This window comes from Phocoena phocoena, chromosome 10 (genome assembly GCF_963924675.1).
Source record: "Phocoena phocoena chromosome 10, mPhoPho1.1, whole genome shotgun sequence".
Lineage (NCBI taxonomy): Eukaryota > Metazoa > Chordata > Mammalia > Artiodactyla > Phocoenidae > Phocoena > Phocoena phocoena.
Window position 1 is genome coordinate 37,252,874 of NC_089228.1, and position 22,240 is coordinate 37,275,113.

Below are 22,240 nucleotides of genomic sequence, written 5' to 3' on the forward strand. Positions count from 1 at the left end.
CCTCATTCAACTGAAACACCTGCCCTGCTCCAATATTTCCTCTCCAGTTTCTTGAAAAAAATCTAAGAGGGCTTCCCTGGTGGCACAGTGGTTGAGAGTCCGCCTGCCGATGCAGGGGACACGGGTTCGTGCCCCGGTCCAGGAGGATCCCACATGCCGCGGAGCGGCTGGGCCTGTGAGCCATGGCCACTGGGCCTGTGCGTCTGGAGCCTGTGCTCCGCAACGGGAGAGGCCACAATGGTGAGAGGCCCGCGTACCACAAAAAAAAAAAAAAAAAAAAAATCTAAGAAAGGAGTAAAAGTATGCTATAGAGTTATTAGCTTTCATACGCAACTAAAATGAGTTTGGAGGGAAGGAGGAAACACCCATAGAAATATGGTGACAAACCAACAAAAGTCTTTTAAGTGCTCAGTTTCAAAGTAAGGTTTAAATTCCCGCATCTGTTTATCCTTCTATAATCTTGGATGATTCCCGGTTGATGTGCCTTCTCTGTGACCTCCCAGAACACCAGCAATGGCAGACTTGCCTCCTACTCACCACCATGGGTCATGAGCACAGCTGGATGGCTGTGTAGTCAGGGCCTCAGCTGTGGCAAAGAGTAGGACATCTCCTGTTCACACCAGTCACATGGTGTATGTGTACACACTCATGGAAAGCAGCAGGAGACCATCAGAAAGACCTTTTTTGAAGTGGTATGTTAGATACTGGTGTGGTTATAACTTGTCTAAATGCTGAAACTCAGAGCTGTAAGCTCTGTCAATATGCTTTGACAAGGACCTATCTGGGCCATCTGACAAAAAGGACCTCTCCAGATTAGTATCTGGTGGTTTCTGCCAAATGCTGGTAGTTTCAAAATAAGAATCACAGTATACAAATAATTCTAATTTCCCCAGTTACTCTAATTTCTCAGACTTAAGTGTTGAAATGCTCACAGTTACTAACATAATTTATTTCCTTATTCATTTCCCATATGACCATGTATCAAGAAGTCGCAACTTCTTGTAACTCGGTCACACCAGGACCGTGAGGTGTGGGACTGCTGCAGCCCAGGTGACGAGTAGACCAGCTGCAGGTGGAGGGGTGACCTCACTTAGGGAGTTCTTGCCACAGACATGGTTTCCCAAGACAGGCTGACCACAATTTAAGACACTGCTGCACACTTTTCCTGCTGCTGCAGCAGGACCTGCAGGGCTAGCCCTATCCCCTTGTCCAAGGATGGCAAACCTACTCTGATGATATCTTGGGGTGCATTAAGGTGGCTGTCAGTTGTTAGTGCACAGTCCTGAGAATGGCCATCTATGCAAAAAATTCTTTCCTCAGGGGGGAGGAAAGGTAAAGGAGAGGACAGATGCATAAAGGACTGTTTCCTGCCTGTGAATCAATCCTTACTTTCAGCTCCAGCACTCAGTACTTCAAGGGCAGACAACACAGCGAAGAGCACACTCACAGCCCCAGTTTGGACATCCCAGGATTGCCAGTGTCTCTGCCTTATAGGGCACATCATACGATGATCCCTTAGCTGCCCAAAGGAGGGAAACTCCCCTTAAACTCAGGTTGCCTCACCAATGATACTGATACTGCTTATTTCCATGGTCATGTCTCACATTCTCAGAAATCCTTTATAAACCTGTGTGCCAATGATACAAAGAGATGCAGAGTGCTCCACAAAAAGATCTCTTTCCATAGAAGAGGTTTGGATACTGCAACTCCTGAAATTAAAGTTTGCTTAAAAATTTTTGACTGAAGCTTGCTCCTTTTTAGTCTCTGCTCACTTTGTTTTGATTCTGTGACTGTGTGAAGGCTAAGAGGAAGGAAATGTCCAAATCTTAGACAAACAAGTTCTTAAAAGAGAGAAAGAACTTTAAGTACATTTTTTAGAATATATGACTCTACATCATGAGCCCGGATACCTAATGAAAATAAGATCACCAGAACAATTTTGGTAACTACTAATTATTTCTTCAGTGACATGTTGCCAAGAAGCCAGGAACTATGCCCGGGCTCTTCTTTTCCTGATTACCACGGTCATCGAGGGCTGAGGAACGTGTCAGGACAGGATGAAAGAAACATCCTGTGGAGGACATCACCTCTACAATAGTCAGATGGGGGCCTTTCATAAGCATGAAGTCTCCTAAGTATTTAAAGATAAACACAGAATTGATTAGGAATTGATTAAATGGCCTAGGACTCCCATACAAAAGACCCTCCTGTGTGCATGAGCAGGAGACAAAGGCTGTCACAGCAGCTTGCTCTGCATTCACAGTGTCTATGGACAGAGAACGAAGGCAACAGAAAACAAGTCTGGGCATAATGTGGGAAGTTGGAGGGCAGCTGGAATCCATCACACAGGCCTTCTCTATACTCAGGCCATACTCTCCTCTGGGTATGTGCTGGCAAATATTTCCAACAAGAGGATTTTACAGCACCATGAAGAACTCCAAATAGGTGATATTTAGAGTGGTCACAATCAGTTTAGTCTAGCCTGGCTTGGCTCTTTTAAACAAAGGCAAATAAACTTTTAGCAGAACATTAAAACTCAGGGAGGGTGGGAGGGAGGAGATATGGGGATATATGTATATGGATAGCTGATTCACTTTGTTATAAAGCAGAAACTAACACACCATTGTAAAGCAATTATACTCCAATAAAGATGTTAAAAAAATAAAATAAAATAAAATCACATCACTAAAAAAAAAAAACTCACTGGAAAAGGTAGGGCTACTACTCCTCCCATAATTCATCCAGACAAACAGCAATTTGCTTGTTCTGCTTTCCCTCTCCTTGTTCCCATCTTCTCTGGTTATCAGACCACCTGCCATCCATCGGAGCCATGCCTCTACCCTTCCCTCACTCTCTACAGCCCCCTTGGTTCTGATGGCCTGTTTGGATCCACTTCTCTAGCTTGGCCTGCATCCCCCTGGCCAGGAAGCATGAACCTGAGATTGACCTGCTGGAACCACACTTGAGAGTCAATGCATTCCCACTTTCTGCCCTGGCTCTCCAGCGGGAATTAGATGAAAGGAGTTAGACAATTTCTGAGAAATTGGCCAGATAGTACTATTCACAGTGCCTAACTTATACCATTTGCCTGACCCATTTTTCTGATACATTATGGTATTTTCATTATGATTCATTTTTCTGATACAAATATATCTGCTATTCCTACATGAACTGAACTGGAATTCACTGACACTATAGGCACTATTTTCCTTAAAGAGGATGTTCCTATGAGCAGATTCTCCTCTAGGAAATGTAATTGAAGAGAAGAGTATAAAAATGCATCCCCATGAGAAGTTCTGTATTGATTCCTACCATCCGGTCTCCATAGGAGACAAAAAAGCTCATCTGCTGGATTGCTGTGCTGCACTGGTGAACATATGTGGGGGCTTCTGGAAAAGAACAGATGCCAACAAGAGTCAAAGGAGCAACTGGCTGCAGACTGCAGTCAGCAACCTGACTTTGGCTGTAGAGGCTTTTAATGGCTGCAGGGCTCCTCCACAGCATAGTTCACCACCTGCTCACAAGGGGAGCACTGGACTCAATCCTCCTAACCCTTCTCCCACCCCAGCCCCAAGAAGTTCTGCCTACCTGGCATGATGACGTCAGGAAATCCCAATTTTCTTGTAATTGCCAATCCCCTATTAAATATCATAGGATTTTCTCTCCTAATCTGTTCCATGTCTCCACGAAGAAGCTGCAGAGAAATGATAAGACCTGCAAAAACAAAAGCATTGTTTTTACTCAGTATCACACTTCTACCCTAGAAAACACAGAGTCACATTTTTTGAGGCAAAAATGTGCAAAATTCAGCATTTTTCTTGAGAAAAGTTTTGATGCAGAAAGTATACATTATTCTGAAGAAACATGCTAGAAAGCTAAAAGAATCTAAGTCAAGATAATCTCAAAAATCCAGAGAACTATTCTATTAAATATAAACTGAGGTCTGGGAGATTAAGTTGCCTTCCTCTTTGTTCCCCAGCATCCAGCCCAGGGCCTGACTGGGTCTTAGTGAATATTGAATGAGAGGGTTGATTCACATAAACTGTACGTTTAGGAACCCAGAGAAGTCTATAGAAACAATGGCAGACTAGAAACAAGTGTAACCAAAGAAGACCTTGTGTGAGGGTGTCCCACCATTTGGAAACGACTAAGTTAAGAGATGCTGTGTTTTATGCCAAAGTGCGGGATACAATTTTCTGGTTCAACCTTGCAATGGCTTGTACAGAGGGCAGCAGAGCAGACATCACATTCTTCCTGCAGGGAACCAATGCACTGCAAGGAAAGGAAAGAATATTTTGTGGGGCTAACTGAGCCTTGCTTCAGACTCTAGGAATTTCAGATCCTCCAGATGATCCCAGGGGCTTTATTCAGAACTTGGGAGAATGTGCAATGTCCCCTAAAGTGATCTGGCTTTTGCTCATTACTTGTACCTTAGGAGTTTTGCACAAAGAAAGTCTCCTGGAAATCACTCTCCTCCCCTGTCCTCAAGGATCCTCACTGCAGCCACTGGCTAGGAGTCTGTGAAGTCAAGCCTAGATTGAGTTTGGAGTGCCTCTGAGACACTGTGAATGAGATTAGCTGGTAGGAGGATGAGTTTAGGTGCTGATCTATGGGTCAGCAGGAAGCACCCTCGTCAATCTGGAAACTTGGGAGTTGAGCAGAAGATGAATATCTAGAAATGAGGGAAGATGTTATGATAATCAGGACAATCAAAAGAGTGGTGGTTTGAATGGAGACAGTAACAGTAACAAGTGGAGATGCAGAATAAGAACGGTCTGGGAAAGGAGAAGGGAGAGGAGATGGAGAAGTGGAGAAAGAGAAGTCAGGAGAGTCACAGATACTGTATGTAGCAGGTCAAAGTATTCTAGGAACTAGGAATATGTACTCTCACTGCTGGGTCAGTGGAGGAAATACAGTTCTACTGCCGCCCAGACAGAACCTCAGGATGATCTCATTGCTTCAGCTAAGCGCATCTCCCTCAAGAAACCCTGGGATTACACATATGAAGTCGCAGGTGTCATTAACACCAGGATCACAGTGCCCTGAAAAGCAGACATATGATATTCTAGTTGGCGTTCTGGTTAGATAATCAGTGTTTGAGATTCGGCCACCCTAAATTAATTTTTTATAGCCTAATCACTTGATGGACTCAGTTACAATTAGTTTATGACCCTGAAAGGCTGAAGGCCTTTGATTTCTATAGAAGACAGCAGTTGGTGAGGTACTCACCCTCCCCCACAACCTCAGCTTATTTATCTGCAGTATCTTTTTTTTTTTTTTTTTTTTTTTTATTTGTGGTACGCGGGCCTCTCACTGCTGTGGCCTCTCCCGTTGCGGAGCACAGGCTCTGGACGCGCAGGCTCAGTGGCCATGGCTCACGGGCCCAGCTGCTCCGCGGCATGTGGGATCTTCCCGGATCGGGGCACGAACCCGTGTCCCCTGCATCGGCAGGCGGACTCTCAACCACTGTGCCACCAGGGAAGCCCTATCTGCAGTATCTTTACACAGCTATCATTACATCTCATCCTCTGGGTGAACAAAAATCCACTGACTTAGGAGATGGCCTAGCCTAGAGCAGATAGCTAAGAATGAAACAGTTTCCAGAATTTGAGATAGTGGATGGAGGGCAAAGGAAAAAAAAAAAAAAATCAGTGAGTGCACTCTTACCGTTCTGCATTGGCAAGGATTTATTCCAATACCCACTGACTGCCTTTTATCTCCTCATTTTTTGAGCTATCAAATTGGCCTATATATGCGAAGTGCAACCTGTGAGGATGTAGACTGAAGATGCTGGGAGAATCACATCTAGCTTTCAAGCTACTCAAAAAGATCCTGAGAAGCTGCTCTCCTCTTCCAAACATGACAATTAAGAGGGCTTCAGTTTATGCAAGAGAGCAAGTGAAAAGGGACATGAAGAATGAAAGAAACCACCAATGGAGGCTATAAAAATTCCATCACTCAGATTAAGAGATACAAACTACTATGTGTAAAATATATAAGCAATAAACATATAGTGTGCAGTACAAGGAAATACAGCCATTATTTTGTAATAACTTTAAATGGAGTATCATCTATAAAAATGTTGAATTGCTATGAAAATAGCGATTCATAGTGCACATGAAACTAATATAAATTGTAAATCAACAATACTTCAAGTAAGAAATAAGAAAATAGAGGAAAACTCCATTCCCTTTTGTAGGGGCTGGAATCCCAGAACTTCTGGATCACTTTTCTGGTTCTGAAACCCTGAGTGATTGAGGCACATGCCAAATAATGGTAAGGCATGGTCCTTAGGACCGAAGAGCCTCTGTGAATAACTCAGAAAAACGACAACTCACCTACCCAGTACACAACCAGTCCTTTAGCAATTCTGGGTATTCTACCTACCAATCATCTGGCTCTCAAGCCAAAGAACTTGACAGTAAATACGTCTATACAAGTTCTCTGTTAATCTGATCCCTGACACAAGAAAACTGCCTTTTTAACCTCAAGTTAAACACTGTCCCCATAAAAAAGTTACTGGACACAACTGACACCTATTTGGAATACTGGAGGGCCAGCAATCTGGCCCTGGCCCTTCGCCATCCGTATCCCTTATGGAAGAACTAGATGAGGATTAATAATGCAAATTAACCTTAGCCCAAGATTTGTAAATAAAGCTGTACTTAATAGCCATTTAAAAATACATAGAAAAGATGTTAAAAAAAATAAAAATACATAGAGGGCTTCCCTGGTGACTCAGTGGTTAAGAATCTGCCTGCCAATGCAAGGGACACAGGTTCTATTCCTGGTCCGGTAAGATCCCACATCCCATGTAGCAACTAAGCCTGTGCGCCACAACTACTGAGCCTGCACTCTAGAGCCCATGAACCACAACTAATGAAGCCCGCGTGCCACAACTACTGAAGCCCGCACGCCTAGAGCCTGTGTTCTGCAACAACAGAAGCCACCACAATGACAAGTCCATGCACCACAATGAAGAGTAGCCCCCGCTCACCACAACTAGAGAAAGCCCACGTGCAGCAACAAAGACCCAATGCAGCCAAAAATAAATAAATTCATAAAAATAAATAAATAAACAAAATACATAGAAAACCATGGCATCAACTGTTTTATTTGCTAAAAGTTGGGTTTGTGGCTACATATCTAAGAGGCCAATAACAAAAATGAAGAGCCACATATATTAAAGCTGCACCTAAGAGATTTACTGCTGGATGACACATTTACTCTCAGCACTCAAAACCAATATAGTAGGACTTCCCTGGCGGTCCAGTGGTTAAGACTCCACCTTCCAATGCGGGGGCTGCAGGTTCAATCCCTGGTTGGGGAGCTAAGATCCCACATGCCTCACGGACAAAAAACCAAAACATAAAACAGAAGCAATATTGTAACAAATTCAATAAAGACTTTAAAAATGGTCCACATCGAAAAAAATCTTAAAAAGAAAAAACCAATATAGCAACTCCTTCTGCATTTTTGTATGATTTGACTTGACAGGAAAGCACTAATGACTTCTGAAACAGACTGCCAAGGCAATGAACTGTTCATGATGTTTAACAAAGATGGGTGAGAGTTTACAGTAAAGTAAATTAACTTTTTATAAAGAAGTATCTTTAATTAAGGAGACTAACAAAGACCTGAAATATTCTTTGAGCAATTATGAAATTCTCTGACACAAAGACCAGCAGTGGAAAACCCATGCTCAGAAGCTTTGACAATAGAGTGGAAAGGCCAGTGGCCTGCGGTATGGAAACCTGGGCTCCCTGGTTAAGCCACTAAATCATTTCACTGAGCTTCAGTTTCTTCATTTATTTAATGAGGGAGTTGAAACACGTGATTTCCAAGATCTCAACCAGCTTCCAAGTTAAGCCTTGCCAAGAAGCAGTCAGACACACACTTCAAAGAAAAGCAGCCTATTTCTCCTCCTGGATTTCCCACAACAGCATGAAGACCTCCTCTCACTACGGCCATCCTGAGGCTCTCTGAAGTCTATGCTGCCCCAGTACAGAGGATGGGGTGCTTTTCTAACACTGTTTAAGTGGCCAGTGTCTGTGAGTTCTGGACAAAAATCACGGACACTGATGATGGCATGGTTTCTTGCTCACTCTGGGAGGTGAGACAAAATTCAGCATTTTAACCTGGTGAAGTGATGGTGGAAACTGCTCTTTGGTTGTTTCTTTTTTAAAAAAAACCAACCCTTTTTAAATTAATTAATTAATTTTATTTATTTAATTTTGGCTGCATTGGGTCTTTGTTGCTGTGCATGAGCTTCCTCTAGTTGTGGCAAGCGGGGGCTACTCTTCGTTGCGGTGCATGGGCGCTAGGCGTGCGGGCCTCAGTAGTTGTGGCACTCGGGATCAGCGGTTGTGGTTTGCAGGCTCTAGAGCGCAGGCTCAGTAGTTGTGGCGCATGGACTTAGTTGCTCCGTGGCATGTGAGATCTTCCTGGACCAGGAATCGAACCTGTGTCCCCTGCATTGGCAGGCGGGTTCTTAACCACTGTTCACCAGGAAAGCCCCTCTCCATGTTTTAATCACATCATATCCCAAGAACTTGTAGCCAAGGTAGCTTTTTATAAATAAAATAAGGAAATAAAGCAAAGAACACTATAAATATTGGTGTGAACAGTTTTCTAAATTGTAGTAACTTCTCTGTATTTTAAAAACAAGATTTGTCTCCTGCTTTAGCCTAGTTTTAGGTGAGGAATATGAACTCCCTTCCCCTTCCAGCACACTGCGTGTAGCTCCTTGGCATCCAGGCACATATAAGGGGTAACAGGCACTTAAAAACAGTGGAAAAGGCCCTGAGGAACCCCATGCTACAGAGTTTTAGAGAAGTCTCAAACTCTGAAACCTCTGATTTGGAGCTGCTCTGAGGACCCTCCTAGTTCAAAATATGTTGACCCTGATAAAAAAAAAGTTCTTTTCAACAACTTTGGGAACTGCCATGCCCTGAAGTGGCTTTACACTGTCATTTAAGGGCAACTTTTTATTTACAACAGGTCTATGGAAGTTAAAACAAAGAAGGCTATATAAAAGAGATTATGAAACAATTTAGTGGTATTGGGTTGGCCAAAAAGTTCCTTCGGTTTTTAAGTAAAAATAAAAGACCCACTTTTCTTTCCTTTAAAAAAAATATATATATAAATAATTTATTTATTTATTTGGCTGCACCAGGTCTTAGTTGTGGCACACGGGACCTTCGTTGAGGCATGCGGGATTTTTTAGTTGCAGCATGCAGGATCTTTTAGTTGCAGCACGTGGATCTTTAGTTGCAGCATGTGGGTGGGGGGGTCTTCCAGTTTTGGCATGCGGGATCTTCAGTTGCGTCATGCGAACTCCCAGGTGCGCCATGTGGGATCCAGTTCCCCGATCAGGGCTCGAACCCTCCTCCCTGCACCCCGCCCCAATTAAGAGCAGAGACCTAGCCACTGGACCACCAGGGAAGTCCCAAACATGCATTTTTTCATTTTTACCAAGAACTTTATTGAATATATTCACCGTTTTGTTCCACTACCTTCTGCCATTTTTCATGCAATTTCATAATTCCAACTTCCCAAAATTTTTTATCTTTTTGAGCAAAGAACTGTTCCAGGTGCCTTTTACAGTCTTCCAGGGAATTGAAATTTTTTTCCATTAAGAGAATTTTGTAAAGACTGAAATAAATGGGAATCTGAAGGTGCAATGTCTGGTGAATATAGCAGATAAATCAGAACTTCCCAGCCAAGCTGTAACAGTTTTTGCCTGGTCATCAAAGAAACATGTGGTCTTGCGTTATCTTGATGGAAGATTATGCGTTTTCTGTTGACTAATTCCGGATGCTTTTCATCGAGTGCTGCTTTCAGTTGGTCTAACTGGGAGCAGTACTTGTTGGAATTAATTGTTTCGTTTTCCAGAAGCAGCTCATAATAGAGGACTCCCTTCCAATCCCACCACGTACACAACATCACCTTCTTTGGATGAAGACCGGCCTTTGGTGTGGTTGGTGGTGGTTCATTTCGCTTGCCCCACGATCTCTTCCATTCCACATTATTGTACAGTATTCACTTTTCATCACCCGTCACAGTTTGTTTTAAAAACAGAATGTTTTTGTTACGTTTAAGTAGAGAATTGCATGCGGAAATATGGTCAAGAAGGTTTTTTTCGCTTAACTTATGTGGAACCCAAACATCAAAGAGATTAACATAACCAAGCTGGTGCAAATGATTTTCAACGCTTTATTTGGATATTTTGAGTATGTCGGCTATCTCCCACATGGTATAACGTTGAGTATTCTCAATTAATGTCTTGATTTGATCGCTATCAACTTCACATGGTCTACCTGACCATGGAGCATCATCCAGCTAGAAATCTCCAGCATGAAAATACACAAATCACCTTTGACACGTTCGATCAGTCACAGCACCTTCTCCATACACTGCACAAATCGTTTTTTGTGTTTCAGTTACATTTTTACCTTTCTAGAAATAATAAAGCATAATATGCCGAAAATGTTGTTTTTCTTCCATCTTCGATATTAAAATGGCTACACAAAAATCACCAATTTTGATAAGTTTTTTTAAAATGCACGCTGATATGACAGCCGTCACAATATAATCTAACAAAACTGTTTCGAATGAAGTTGAAGACAACTAAGCGCTACTAGAGCCACCTTACGGAAAACCAAACGAACTTTTTGGCCAACTCAATAAAAACTATCTGGAGAAACACAGTTCTATGTAAATTATGATAGCTATCTTCAAGGGTATATAAAAGCTCATAGGCTTTTACTTTTATTTATATATTATATATATTTCATTGAGGTATAGTTGATGTACAATATTATATAAGTTTCAGCTGTACAACAGTGATTCACAACTTTTAAAGGTTATGTTCCATTTATATTTATTATAAAATATTGGCTATATTCTCTGTGTTGTTATATCCTTGCAGCTTATTTATTTTATACATAATAGTTTGTACCTCTTAATCCTCTACCCCTCCCCATGTCCCTCCCCTCACTGGAAACCAACAGTTTGTTCTCTATATCTGCAAGTCTGTTTCTTTCTTGTTATATTCACTACTTTGTTTTACGTTTTAGATTCCACATATAAGTGATATCATACAGTATTTGTCTTTCTCTAACTTATGTCACTTAGCATAATATCCTCCAACTCCATCTATGTTTTTGCAAATGGCAAAATTTCATTCTTTTTTAAGGCTGAGTAGTATTCCATTGTACATATATATACACCACATCTTCTTTATCCGTTCATTTTTTTTTTTTTTTTTTTTTTTTTTGCGGTACGTGGGCCTCTCACTGTCGTGGCCTCTCCCGTTGCGGAGCACAGGCTCCGGATGTGCAGGCTCAACGGCCATGGCTCACGGGGCCAGCCGCTCCGTGGCATGTGGGATCTTCCCAGACTGGGTCACGAACCTGTGTCCCCTGCATCGGCAGGCGGACTCTCAACCACTGCGCCACCAGGGAAGCCCTCCGTTCATCTTTTGATGGACACTTAGGTCGCTTCCATATCTTGGCAACTGTAAATAATGCTGCTATGAACACTGGGGTGTATACATCTTTTTGAATTAGTGGTTTTTTTTTTCGGATATATACCCAGGAGTGGAATTGTTGGGTCACATGGTAGTTCTATTTTCAGTTTTTTGAGAATCCTCCATACTGTTTTTCACAGTCGCTACACCAATTTACATTCCCACCAACGGTATGTGAGGGTTCCCTTTTCTCCACAGCCTCACCAACATTTGTTATTTGCGTCCTTTTTCATGATAGCCATTCTGACAGGTTTGAGGTGATATATCATTGTGGTTTTAATTTGCATTTCTCTGATGATTAATGTTGAACATTATTGAACATCTTTTCATGTGCCTGCTGGCCATCTGTACATCTTCTTTGGAAAAATGTCTATTCAGATCTTATAGGCTTTTAAATAGTGCTTCTAATTTAATCAAGCAATATTCAGTTTAGAATTAATGTTAATATGTACAACTGTACATGATATAACATGTACAGTTGTACTATGTGCTGTGAAGCACAACAGGTTTCTAAATAAAAGAGTTTGTATAGAGACCATTCAGAGATAAAGGAGGTTGGCCACTGGACAAATTTCTCTTAATCAGTAATCAAATTAACCTTAATCAAGATTTAGATAGAAATTAAACAGAGTTTTAAAATGAGGGAAAAAGAAAAGGAGAAGTTGAGCTAAGATGAAAGCTGCTTTGAAATAAAGATCTTCTATTTTAGTTCCAGAATGACTGATACTGGCAGACTAATCATTGATTCTCATTAGCGTCAGGCTTTCTTGGTGATGCTAACACTGAATAGGAATAGAAAAAGTGACATTTATGTGTGTCTTTTTTGGGGGCTGGGTGTGTAACCTTTGTTCAGCAAAAAACAGACTTCACAATGTGACAAACCCGGCAACACTTTTGTTCACTCTGGATTCAAACTGGAACTCAAGTTACTTATCAAATCATAAGGAATTCACCATGGAAAGAGCAGAAAATGTATTTTGGTCAGAAGAAATGGCCAAAAAGCACACACGAAAAGATGCTCAACATCACTAATTATCAGAGAAATGCAAATCAAAACTACAATGAGGTATCATCACTTCATACTGGTCAGAATGGCCACCATCAAAAAGTCTACAAATAAATACTAGAGATAGTGTGGAGAAAAGGAAGCCCTCCTATATTGTTGGTGGGAATGTAAACTGGTACAGCCGTTGTGGAGAACAGTATGGAGGTTCCTTAAAAAACTAAAAATAGAACTACCATATGGTTCAGCAATCCCACTCCTGGGCATATATCTGGAGAAAACCAAAATCCAAAAGGACAGGTGCACTCTAATGTTCACTGCAGTACTGTTTACAACAGCCAAGACGTGGAAGCAACCTAAATATCCATCGACAGAGGAATGGATAAAGAAAATGTGGTACATACATACAATGGAATATTACTCAGCCATAAAAAAGAATGAAATAATGCCCTTTGCTGCAACATGGATGGACCCAGAGATTATCATACTAAGTAAGTCAGACAGAGAAAGACAAAAATATCATGTGATATCACTTACATGTGGAATCTAAAAAAAAATGGTACAAATGAATGTATTTACAAAACAGAAATAGTCACAGATGTAGAAAACAAACTTATGGTTACTAGGGGGGGTGAGGGGGAGGGATAAATTGGGAGATTAGGATTGATGCATACACACTACTATATATAAAATAGATAACTAACAAGGACCTACTATACACAGGGAACTCTACTCAATACTCTGTGATGACCTATATGGGAAAAGAATCTAAAAAAGAGTGGATATATGTATAAGTATAACTGATTCACTTTGCTGTACAGCAGAAACTAACACACATTGTAAATCAACTATACTCCAATAAAAAATTTTTAAAAAAGTAATTAGGGAAGGTCTCAAATTATCACAAAAAGAAAGAGAAATTGCCTGAACGGGAGAACAAATGTCTGTAGGAGACTGAACTTTACATCTGGTAGCTGATCAGCACAAATCAACTAAGGTGTGTATGATCAGCAACTGCAAATGCAACACAAAGTCTCCTAGCCAAAGAAGCACGTTACCATGACTGGCGCTGGGGGCAGAGTACTTGGCGCTGGACTTGCGGATGATATTCTCGTGGATCTGGGACCACTCACTCTCGTTGTTGCACCTGCAACAGAAGGACAGGCATTATGATTCTCAACAGTTTTAAACATCTGGTCTGATGTTCAATGTGTAACACTAAGTTTGAAGGGATACTTCAAACTCACTTTCCTAAAGAAATGAACATATATTTTACTAAATTAGACAAGGCTCATTTTCTGGTAAGGCACACAGAAGATTCATATTTGGGGAAATAGTAGAAACTCTAAAATGAACCTCTGCAAATATTTTTGAGTGGCAAAATATCCTATTCTCTGAAGTAACACTTTCCCACATGACAAGTTTTTTTCATTTTTAGTTCCTTATACATCCTTAAAACTAGGCGCTAGAGGAAAGCTCCTGATAGAGGAAAAAACAGTTCCTTTCAACAAGTACTGCTGTTTACAAACTTCCATGTCACACTTGCTCTACGCAGTCATTCAACTGTTGCTGTAATGGCCCCAGAGAAAAATCCTGCTAAGCTCAGGGCAATGTTGATATTTGCCTGTGGCTGTATTTCAGCCAGACCACGATAAGAAGAAAAGTTTGGGAGAGTAGTGGGCTTGGTTCACTGTGAAATCCTCTGTAGTCAAGGGGAAGGAGGGCTTAGTAGAGAAGGCTGGATGCCTAAATATGTAAGGATAAAGTTCTTTCCTAGGGACTTCAGGATTGGGAGAAAAGAGAATGGAGGAACAACACTGCACCTCTATTAATTTCTGACATTTTTCGAGTCTTCCCCTCTAAAGGAAAATTCCAAGAAAGCTGCAGTCATACAACCACTTGGTATGGTTTAGGAACAGAGACTAGGAAGGAATTCCTCATCCTAATGTAGACATCTTGATGAAACAACTGAAATGAGATTAGAATCATCTCTTGAAAATTCCTTGTGACACCCAGAGTCTCCACAGCCTCGGCCCCTCCCTTCCCCTGTTGGATAGGGAGAACCCACTGACCCCAGAAAACAGAGTCCATGCACAAAGGAAACCACACAGGATCTTTCCATGGTAACTTAGAAGTGTGTAGTCCAGCCACAGCAAGAGGAAACTCCAGCAAGAGTTATATCATGTGCCATCCAGCAGTGTGAAGCACAACAGGTTTCTAAATAAAAGAGTTTGTATAGAGACCATTCAGAGATAAAGGAGGTTGGCCACTGGACAAATTTTTCTTAATCAGTAGCTCTTCGGACTCCTTAGTAGAAATAAGCCTCACTTAGAGATGTTACAAAGAATTGTCAAAGATAAGGTTCTCAAAGTCCAGAGCTGTGAGGATAACTTCTGCTTACAGAAATCCTTCCAAGGAAAGGAAGGGGGAGAGTGTTCTTTAAAATGATCACTTGTGATTAGCAACTCAGTTGGAAATCAAAAGTGAGAGGTGCTGGCAGCAGTACGTCTAGCCCTTCCTGTCTGACATGCACACTGTCTCAGCTCTTCCAATCAGTCAATACATCAGAGAAGTGCCCAGCTGGTGAGGACTGAGACTTGTCTTGCTGTCAGATTTTTGTCAGTTTCTAGGTTTACAAAATCAGTAGTTACATTCTTTAATAGAAATCTGACTGTAGTTTGTTATAGTGTATTCCCCCCCACTTCAAAATAAGAGTCTTGACTAATGCACAGTATAATGAATACAGACAATAATATTGTACTATAATGATGCAATGTGATAAATATTGCTTGACTGGCAATCATAATACAATATATAAATATATCAAGGTAACACGCTATACATCTCAAGTATATATATACATATATATATATATATATAATACATACACAAAGAATCCAAATAAATAAATAAATAAAACCAAAAGGAAAAAAAAAAAGAGCCTTGAAAATTAACTCCCTCTCTCCAATGGGTGGTATAATTTCAGTATTTCTCCAATAAAACACTCACCGGTTCTTTGGCAGTATAGAACCAGTGAGCTGGTGCTTTATCAACCACATCAACAGTGACAATGTGTATTATTTCACTGACATGTACTTTTCCACCCGACACATACAATTCAGATGCCAGACACCTGATGACTTGTCCCCTGTACTCCTCTCCCTTTGTATGCCCCTTAACTATCATTGGCATTCAGAGATCTGCATTTGAAGCTCATTTCCTTCCTACCATATAAGCTTTCTGGGCAATCTCACCTGCTCCCATGGTTTCAACCACCACCAAAAGCAGATAAGACCCAAAGCAGTGTCTCCAGCCCAGACTCACCCCTAAGTTCCTGACCTGTATGGCCACAAGACAGCTTATCATTTCCTACCCGCCCGTCTGCTCCTAGAAACTCCTTCTGAGTAGAACCCACTAGTTCACTAAACCAGAACTCTTCCAGCTGTCATAACGTCCTGTAGATTTTGTTATCTTAAAATCTGTCACACCTGACCTCTCCTCTTCATGGCCTTGGTTCAGCCATTACCACCTCTCTTCCAAACCAGTATAATCACCTCTTAACTGGCCTTTCAATTATCTCCCTTTCTAGAATGCCAAGGGAGCTACTCAAATCATCTGAAACTAAATGGATGTGGTATCATTAGCATATTTTAACCAATCACTAGGATATTTTGTAAGGAAAAAATATAAATGTAATAAGCATTTATTAACCAAATGAGTTATGATTATAATGAAGCATGATTATGTTGTATCCAATCAAATTAGTATTTAGAGCATGATTACTGATGTTGATAGTTTGCCCTCAATCATAAGACTCACAATGGATTGTAATCTAAAACAGGTCTGTGTGCCTCTGTGGCACACCTTCCTCAGAGGAGGTAACCAGCACAGGCAATAAAGTAGCACTTCAACCACTACATGTCCAGGGATTTTACTCAAGGTTTAACACAGAGGGGTGAGAGGTTTTTGGTTTTCTACATGGGATCACTAAGCATTCCAAAGCATCAGATCAGGTGTGCAGATTCTGCTCAGTAAAGAGTGTTCAGAATACTGTTCTTATTCACTCATGTACTAGAGCACACTTTACCATTTGTCTCTTCCCTACTACCTCCTTATCTTCTTGATTTCTGTGGGTATTCACCCAACTTTCTTCTCATCTTTACCCAAGGTGGGCAACCCAAAAAAGTATTCAAGAAGTTTTAAAGAGTTGTTTGTAAGACCTTTAAGTCTGCTTTTTTATGATGCCTAATATAGGTAGGTAACGATCAGGATATTCTCCCATATTTTATTTCACTAAGATAGGTATTCTCATGTTCATCTTACAGATGAGGAGAGTGAGGTGAAGCTGTAGTCTAAACACAGGTCTGTCTGGACCCAAAGCAGGGCAGGGGTGAGGGTGGAGGGGCAGAGAGAAAGAAGCTGCAGAGTTCTGTGACCCTGAAAACCTTACTCCCACACCAGGCTTCAGTGTACTTGTCTCCCTGACACCAGTCAGAATTCCCATTCTGTCTACATTCATCTAACTGCAACTATTCAGTTTTGACTATGGCTTAAAACTTAATTTAGTGCAAATAATCCATATTAAAATTCTTTCTTGGAGAGTGGCCAAGATGGCAGAATAAAAACACTCTTCTCACACCAAAATCACAACTATTTGCAGAACAACCATTGATAAAAAATACTGGAACCTACCAGAAAAGATCTTCTACAGCCAAAGACATAAAGAAGGAACCACAACGAGACCAGAAGAAGGGGAAGACTCATAATCAAACCCCATATCTCCAGATGGGTGACCCACAAACTGGAGAATAATTATATTGCAGAAGTTCTACCATAGGAATGAGAGTTCTGAGCCCCACGTCAGGCTCCCCAGCCCAGCACTGGCAAGACGAGCCCCCAGAGCATTTGGTTTTGAAGACCGGTGGGGCTTACTTAAAATAGAGACTTCACTCTTAAAGGGAGTGAAAAAAGCTCCCTTTTTTTTTCCACACAAAAGCTCATGCACACCAGCACATAGGGAAAAAAATATAATTTGACAGGAGCCTGGGCCAGACCTTCCTGCTGGTTTTGGAGCATCTCCTGGAGAGGTGAGGCGTGGATGAAGCTCACCCTGGGGACACAGACACTGGTGGCAAACATACTGGGGAACACTGTTGATGGCTGACATCTTGGCTCTTTAGTTCCAAGACCTGGCCCTATCCAACAGCCTCTAGGCAGCACTGCTGGGACACTTTAGGCCAAACAACTAACTGGGTGGGGACACAGTGCCAACAATCAGCAGACAGGCAGCCTAAAGACAAAAGAGCCCATAGCTACCTCTGGGCTTGCCCCTAGACATGGCCCAGCCCACCAGAGGGCCAAGATGGAGCTGTACCCACCAGTGGACAAGCACTAGCCCCTCCCACCAGGAAGCCAGACCAAGCCTCTAGACCAACCTCATCCACAAGGGGGCAGACGCCAGAAGCAAGAAAACTACGACCCCTCAATACAGGGCAGACCCTACCCTGGGATCAGCTGGGCCCTGGCCTGGCCCACTAGCGGGCCAATGCAACCTTTAGGACACGCCAGAACCCATACCCAACTGTGTCAGGAACCAACATCTCCCCACAAAACAACCTGAAATGAGCTCTGGGATCCCTGGGCTGCAGCCAGACTCCAGGAACAAGCTCTGCTTGCTAGTAGACTGGCACTAACCCCAGGATCTGGCTTCACCTGCCAGTGGGAGGGCAACAGCCCCAGAGTCTTCAGGACTCTGACTCCACCCACCAGTAAGCCAGCACTAGCCCTGGGGGTGATGTAGGATTGCACAACCAGCCACCTCATGACCAGGCCCCGCTAAACAGCAGCCAGTAGCATCCACACAAAGCAGGTTCTGGCAACCAACCAGACTAGGGGCCTATCAGACCATCCACACAGTTAGCCCACCACAACAGAAGGACCCACATAGCCCTCTTCGAGTGAACCCTTAGAGCACACAGCTTGGGTGACGGGAGTGCGGAACTGCTGGGATGCATAGGATGCTTCTACAGAGGGCCGCTTCTCCAAGGTCAAGAAAAGTAACTAACCTACCACATACATAAAAATACAAATAGCAACTGAGACAAAACGAGAAATATGTTTCAGATGAAAGAACAAGATAAAACCCCAGAAGAACAACTAAGTGAAGTGGAGACAGGCAATCTACCCAAGGCGTTCAGAGTAATGATCGTAAAGATAATCAAAGAACTCGAGAGAAGAATGGATTCACAGAAAAAGAAGTCAGAAATTTTTTAACAGAGTTAGAAAATATAAAGAACAACCAAACAGAGATGAAGAATACAATAACTGAAATGAAAAATGCACTGGAAGGAATCAACAGTAGACTAAATGAATCAGAAGAATGGATCAGTGAGCTGGGAAGACAGAGTAGTGGAAATCACTGCTGCTGAACAGACGAAAGAAGAATGAACAGAAGTCAGGACAGATTAAGAGACCTCTGGGACAACATCAAGTCTGCTAATATTCACATTAAAGGGGTCCCAGGAGAAGAGAGAAAGGGCCCAAGAAAATATCTGAAAAGATAACAGCTGAAAACCTCCCTCATCTGGGAAAGGAAACAGTCACCCAAGTTCAAGAAGCACAGAGTCCCACACAGGATTAACCCAAAGAGGAATAGACAAGATACATTGTAATCAAAATGACAAAAATTAAAGATAGAGAAAACTAAAAGCAGCTAGGGGAAAGCAACAAATAACATACAAGGGAACTCCCATAATACTATCAGCCAATTTTTCAGCAGAAACTCAGCAGGCTAGAAGGGAATGGTATGATATATTTAAAGTGATGAAAGAGAAGAACCTACAACCAAGAATACTCTACCCAGCAAGGCTCTCAGATTAGAAGGAGAAATCAAAAGCTTTACAGACAAGCAAAAGCTAAAGAATTCAGCACCACCAAACCAGCTTTACAACAAATGTTAAAGGAACTTCTCCAGGTAAAAAAGAAAAGGCCACAACTAGAAACAAGAAAATTACAGAATGAAAAAGCTCATTGGTAAAGGGAAACATACAGTAAAGGTAGAAAATATCCACAAACAAAGCTCATAGGGAGGTTAAAACACAAGAGTGATAAAATCACCTGTATCCACAATAAGCAGTTAAAGAGATACACAAAACAATTAGATGTAAAATATGATATCAAAAACAGTAATCATGAGAGGAGGAGAGTACAAATGCAAGGTATCTAAAATGCATCTGAAATTAAGAGATCAGCAACTTACAACAATCATGTATATACAAAGACAGCTATACAAACACCTGACGTAATTGCAAACCAAAATTTATAACAGATATACACACAAAAAAGAAAAAGGAATCCAAATGTAACACTAAAGATAGTCATCAAATCACAAGAGAAGAGAGCAAAAGAAAAAAGGGAAAATAAGACCTATAAAAACAAATCGAAAACAATTAAAATGGCAATAGGAACATACATATCAATAATTACTTTAAATGTAAATGGGCTAAATGCTCCAACCAAAAGACACACACTGGCTGAATGGATACAAAAACAGGACCCATATATGCTGCCTACAAGAGGCTCATATCAGATCTAGAGACACATACAGACTGAAAGTGAGGGGATGGAAAAACACAGTCCATGCAAATGGAAATCAAAAGAAAGCCAGAGTAGCAATACTTATATCAGACAAAATAGACTTTAAAATAAAGATTGTTATAAGAAATAAAGAAAGACACTACATAATGATCAAGGGATCAATCCAAGAAGAAGATATAACAACTGTAAATATATATGCACCCAACATAGGAGCACCTCAATATATAAGGCAAATATTAACAAATATAAAAGAAAGAATCAATGGTAACACAATAATAGTAGGAGACTTTAATACCCCACTTAGGGGACATCCCTGTTGGTGTAGTGGTTAAGAATTCATCTGCCAAAGCAGGGGACACAAGTTCGAGCCCTGGTCTGGGAAGATTCCACATGCTGTGGAGCAACTAAGCCTGTGCGTCACAACTACTGAGGCTGCATTCTAAAGCCCACGAGCCACAACTACTAAGCCTGCGTGCTGCAACTACCAAAGCCCATGCGCCTAGAGAAGCCACCGCAATGAGAAGCCTGCGTACCGCAACGAAGAGTAGCCCCCACTAGCCGCAACTAGAGAAAGCCCGCGTGAGCAGCAACAAAGACCCAATGGAGCCAAAATAAATTAATTAATAAATTAATTTATTTTAAAAATACCCCACTTACATCAATGGACACGTTATCCAGACAGAAAATCAAAAAGGAAACACAGGCCTTAAATGACATGTTAGACCAGATGGATTTAATTAATATTTACAGAGCATTCCATCCAAAAGCAGCAGAATACACATTCTTTTCAAGTGCATGTGGAACACTCTCCAGGACAGAACACATGCTGGGCCACAAGGCAAGCCTCAGTAAATTTAAGAAAACTAAAATCATATCAAGCATCTTTTCCAACCACAATGCTATGAGGCTAGAAATCAACCACAAGAAAAGAACTGCAAAAAACACAAACATGTGGAGGCTAAACAATATGCTACTAAACAACCAGTGGATCACTGAAGAAATCGAAGAGGAAATTAAAAAATACCTAGACACAAATGAAAACAAGATGATCCAAAACCTATGGGGTGCAGCAAAAGCAGTTCTAAGAAGGAAGTTTAGAGCGATACAAGCTTACCTCAGGAAACAAGAAAAATCTCAAATAAACAAACTAACCCTACACCTAAAGCAACTAGAGAAAAAAGAACAAAGAAAACCCAAAGTTAGTAGAAGGAAAGAAATCATAAAATCAGAGCAAAAATAAATGAAATAGAGACTAAAAAAAAAAAATAGAAAAGATCGATGAAACTAAAAGCTGGTTCTTGGCAAATATAAACAAAATGGATAAACCTTTAGCCAGAGTCATCAAGAAAAAAAAGGGAGAGGGCCCAAATCAATGATATCAGAAATGGAAAAGGAGAAGTTACAACCAGCACCACAGAAATACAAAGGATCATAAGAGACTACTATGAGCAATTATATGCCAATAAAATGGACAACCTAGAAGAAATGGACAAATTCTTAGAAGGTACAATCTTCCAAGACTTAACTAGGAAGAAATAGAAAATATGAACAGACCAATTATCAGTACTGAAAATGAATCAGTAATTTAAAAACTCCCGATAAACAAAAGTCCAGGACTAGATGGCTTCATAGGTAAATTCCACCAAAAATTTAGAGAAGAGTTAACACCCATCCTTCTGAAACTATTCCAAAAAAACTGCAGAGAAAACAACACTTCCAAATTCATCCTATGAGGCCACGATCACCCTGATATGAAAACCAGACAAAGATATCATAAAAAAAGAAAATTACAGGCCAATATCACTGATGAACAAAGACACCAAAACCCTCAACAAAATACTAGCAAACTGACTCCAACAATATATTAAAAGGATCATACACCATGGTCAAGTGGGATTTATCCTAGAAATGCAAGGATTTTTCAATATCCACAAATCAATCAATGTGATACACCATACTAACATATTGAAGAATAAAAACCATATGATCATCTCAATAGATGCAGAAAAAGCTTTTGATGAAATTCAACATCATTTATGATAAAAACTCTTCAGGAAGCTGGCATAGAGGGAACACACCTCAACATAATAAAGGTCATAAATTACAAACCC

General features: G+C 41.0%; 1 protein-coding gene across 1 annotated transcript in view; it reads right to left on the reverse strand.

Annotated features, from left to right (window-relative positions):
- DOCK3 (dedicator of cytokinesis 3) overlaps positions 1-22,240 on the reverse strand; it is a 377,800-nt gene that overhangs the window by 99,966 nt on the left and 255,594 nt on the right. Inside the window, exons 13-14 of the mRNA XM_065885910.1 lie at positions 13,592-13,680; positions 3,589-3,714 (exon numbers count right to left, since the gene is read on the reverse strand). Of these exons, the coding sequence (XP_065741982.1) occupies positions 3,589-3,714; positions 13,592-13,680 (215 nt within the window). The remainder of the gene's footprint in view (positions 1-3,588; positions 3,715-13,591; positions 13,681-22,240) is intronic.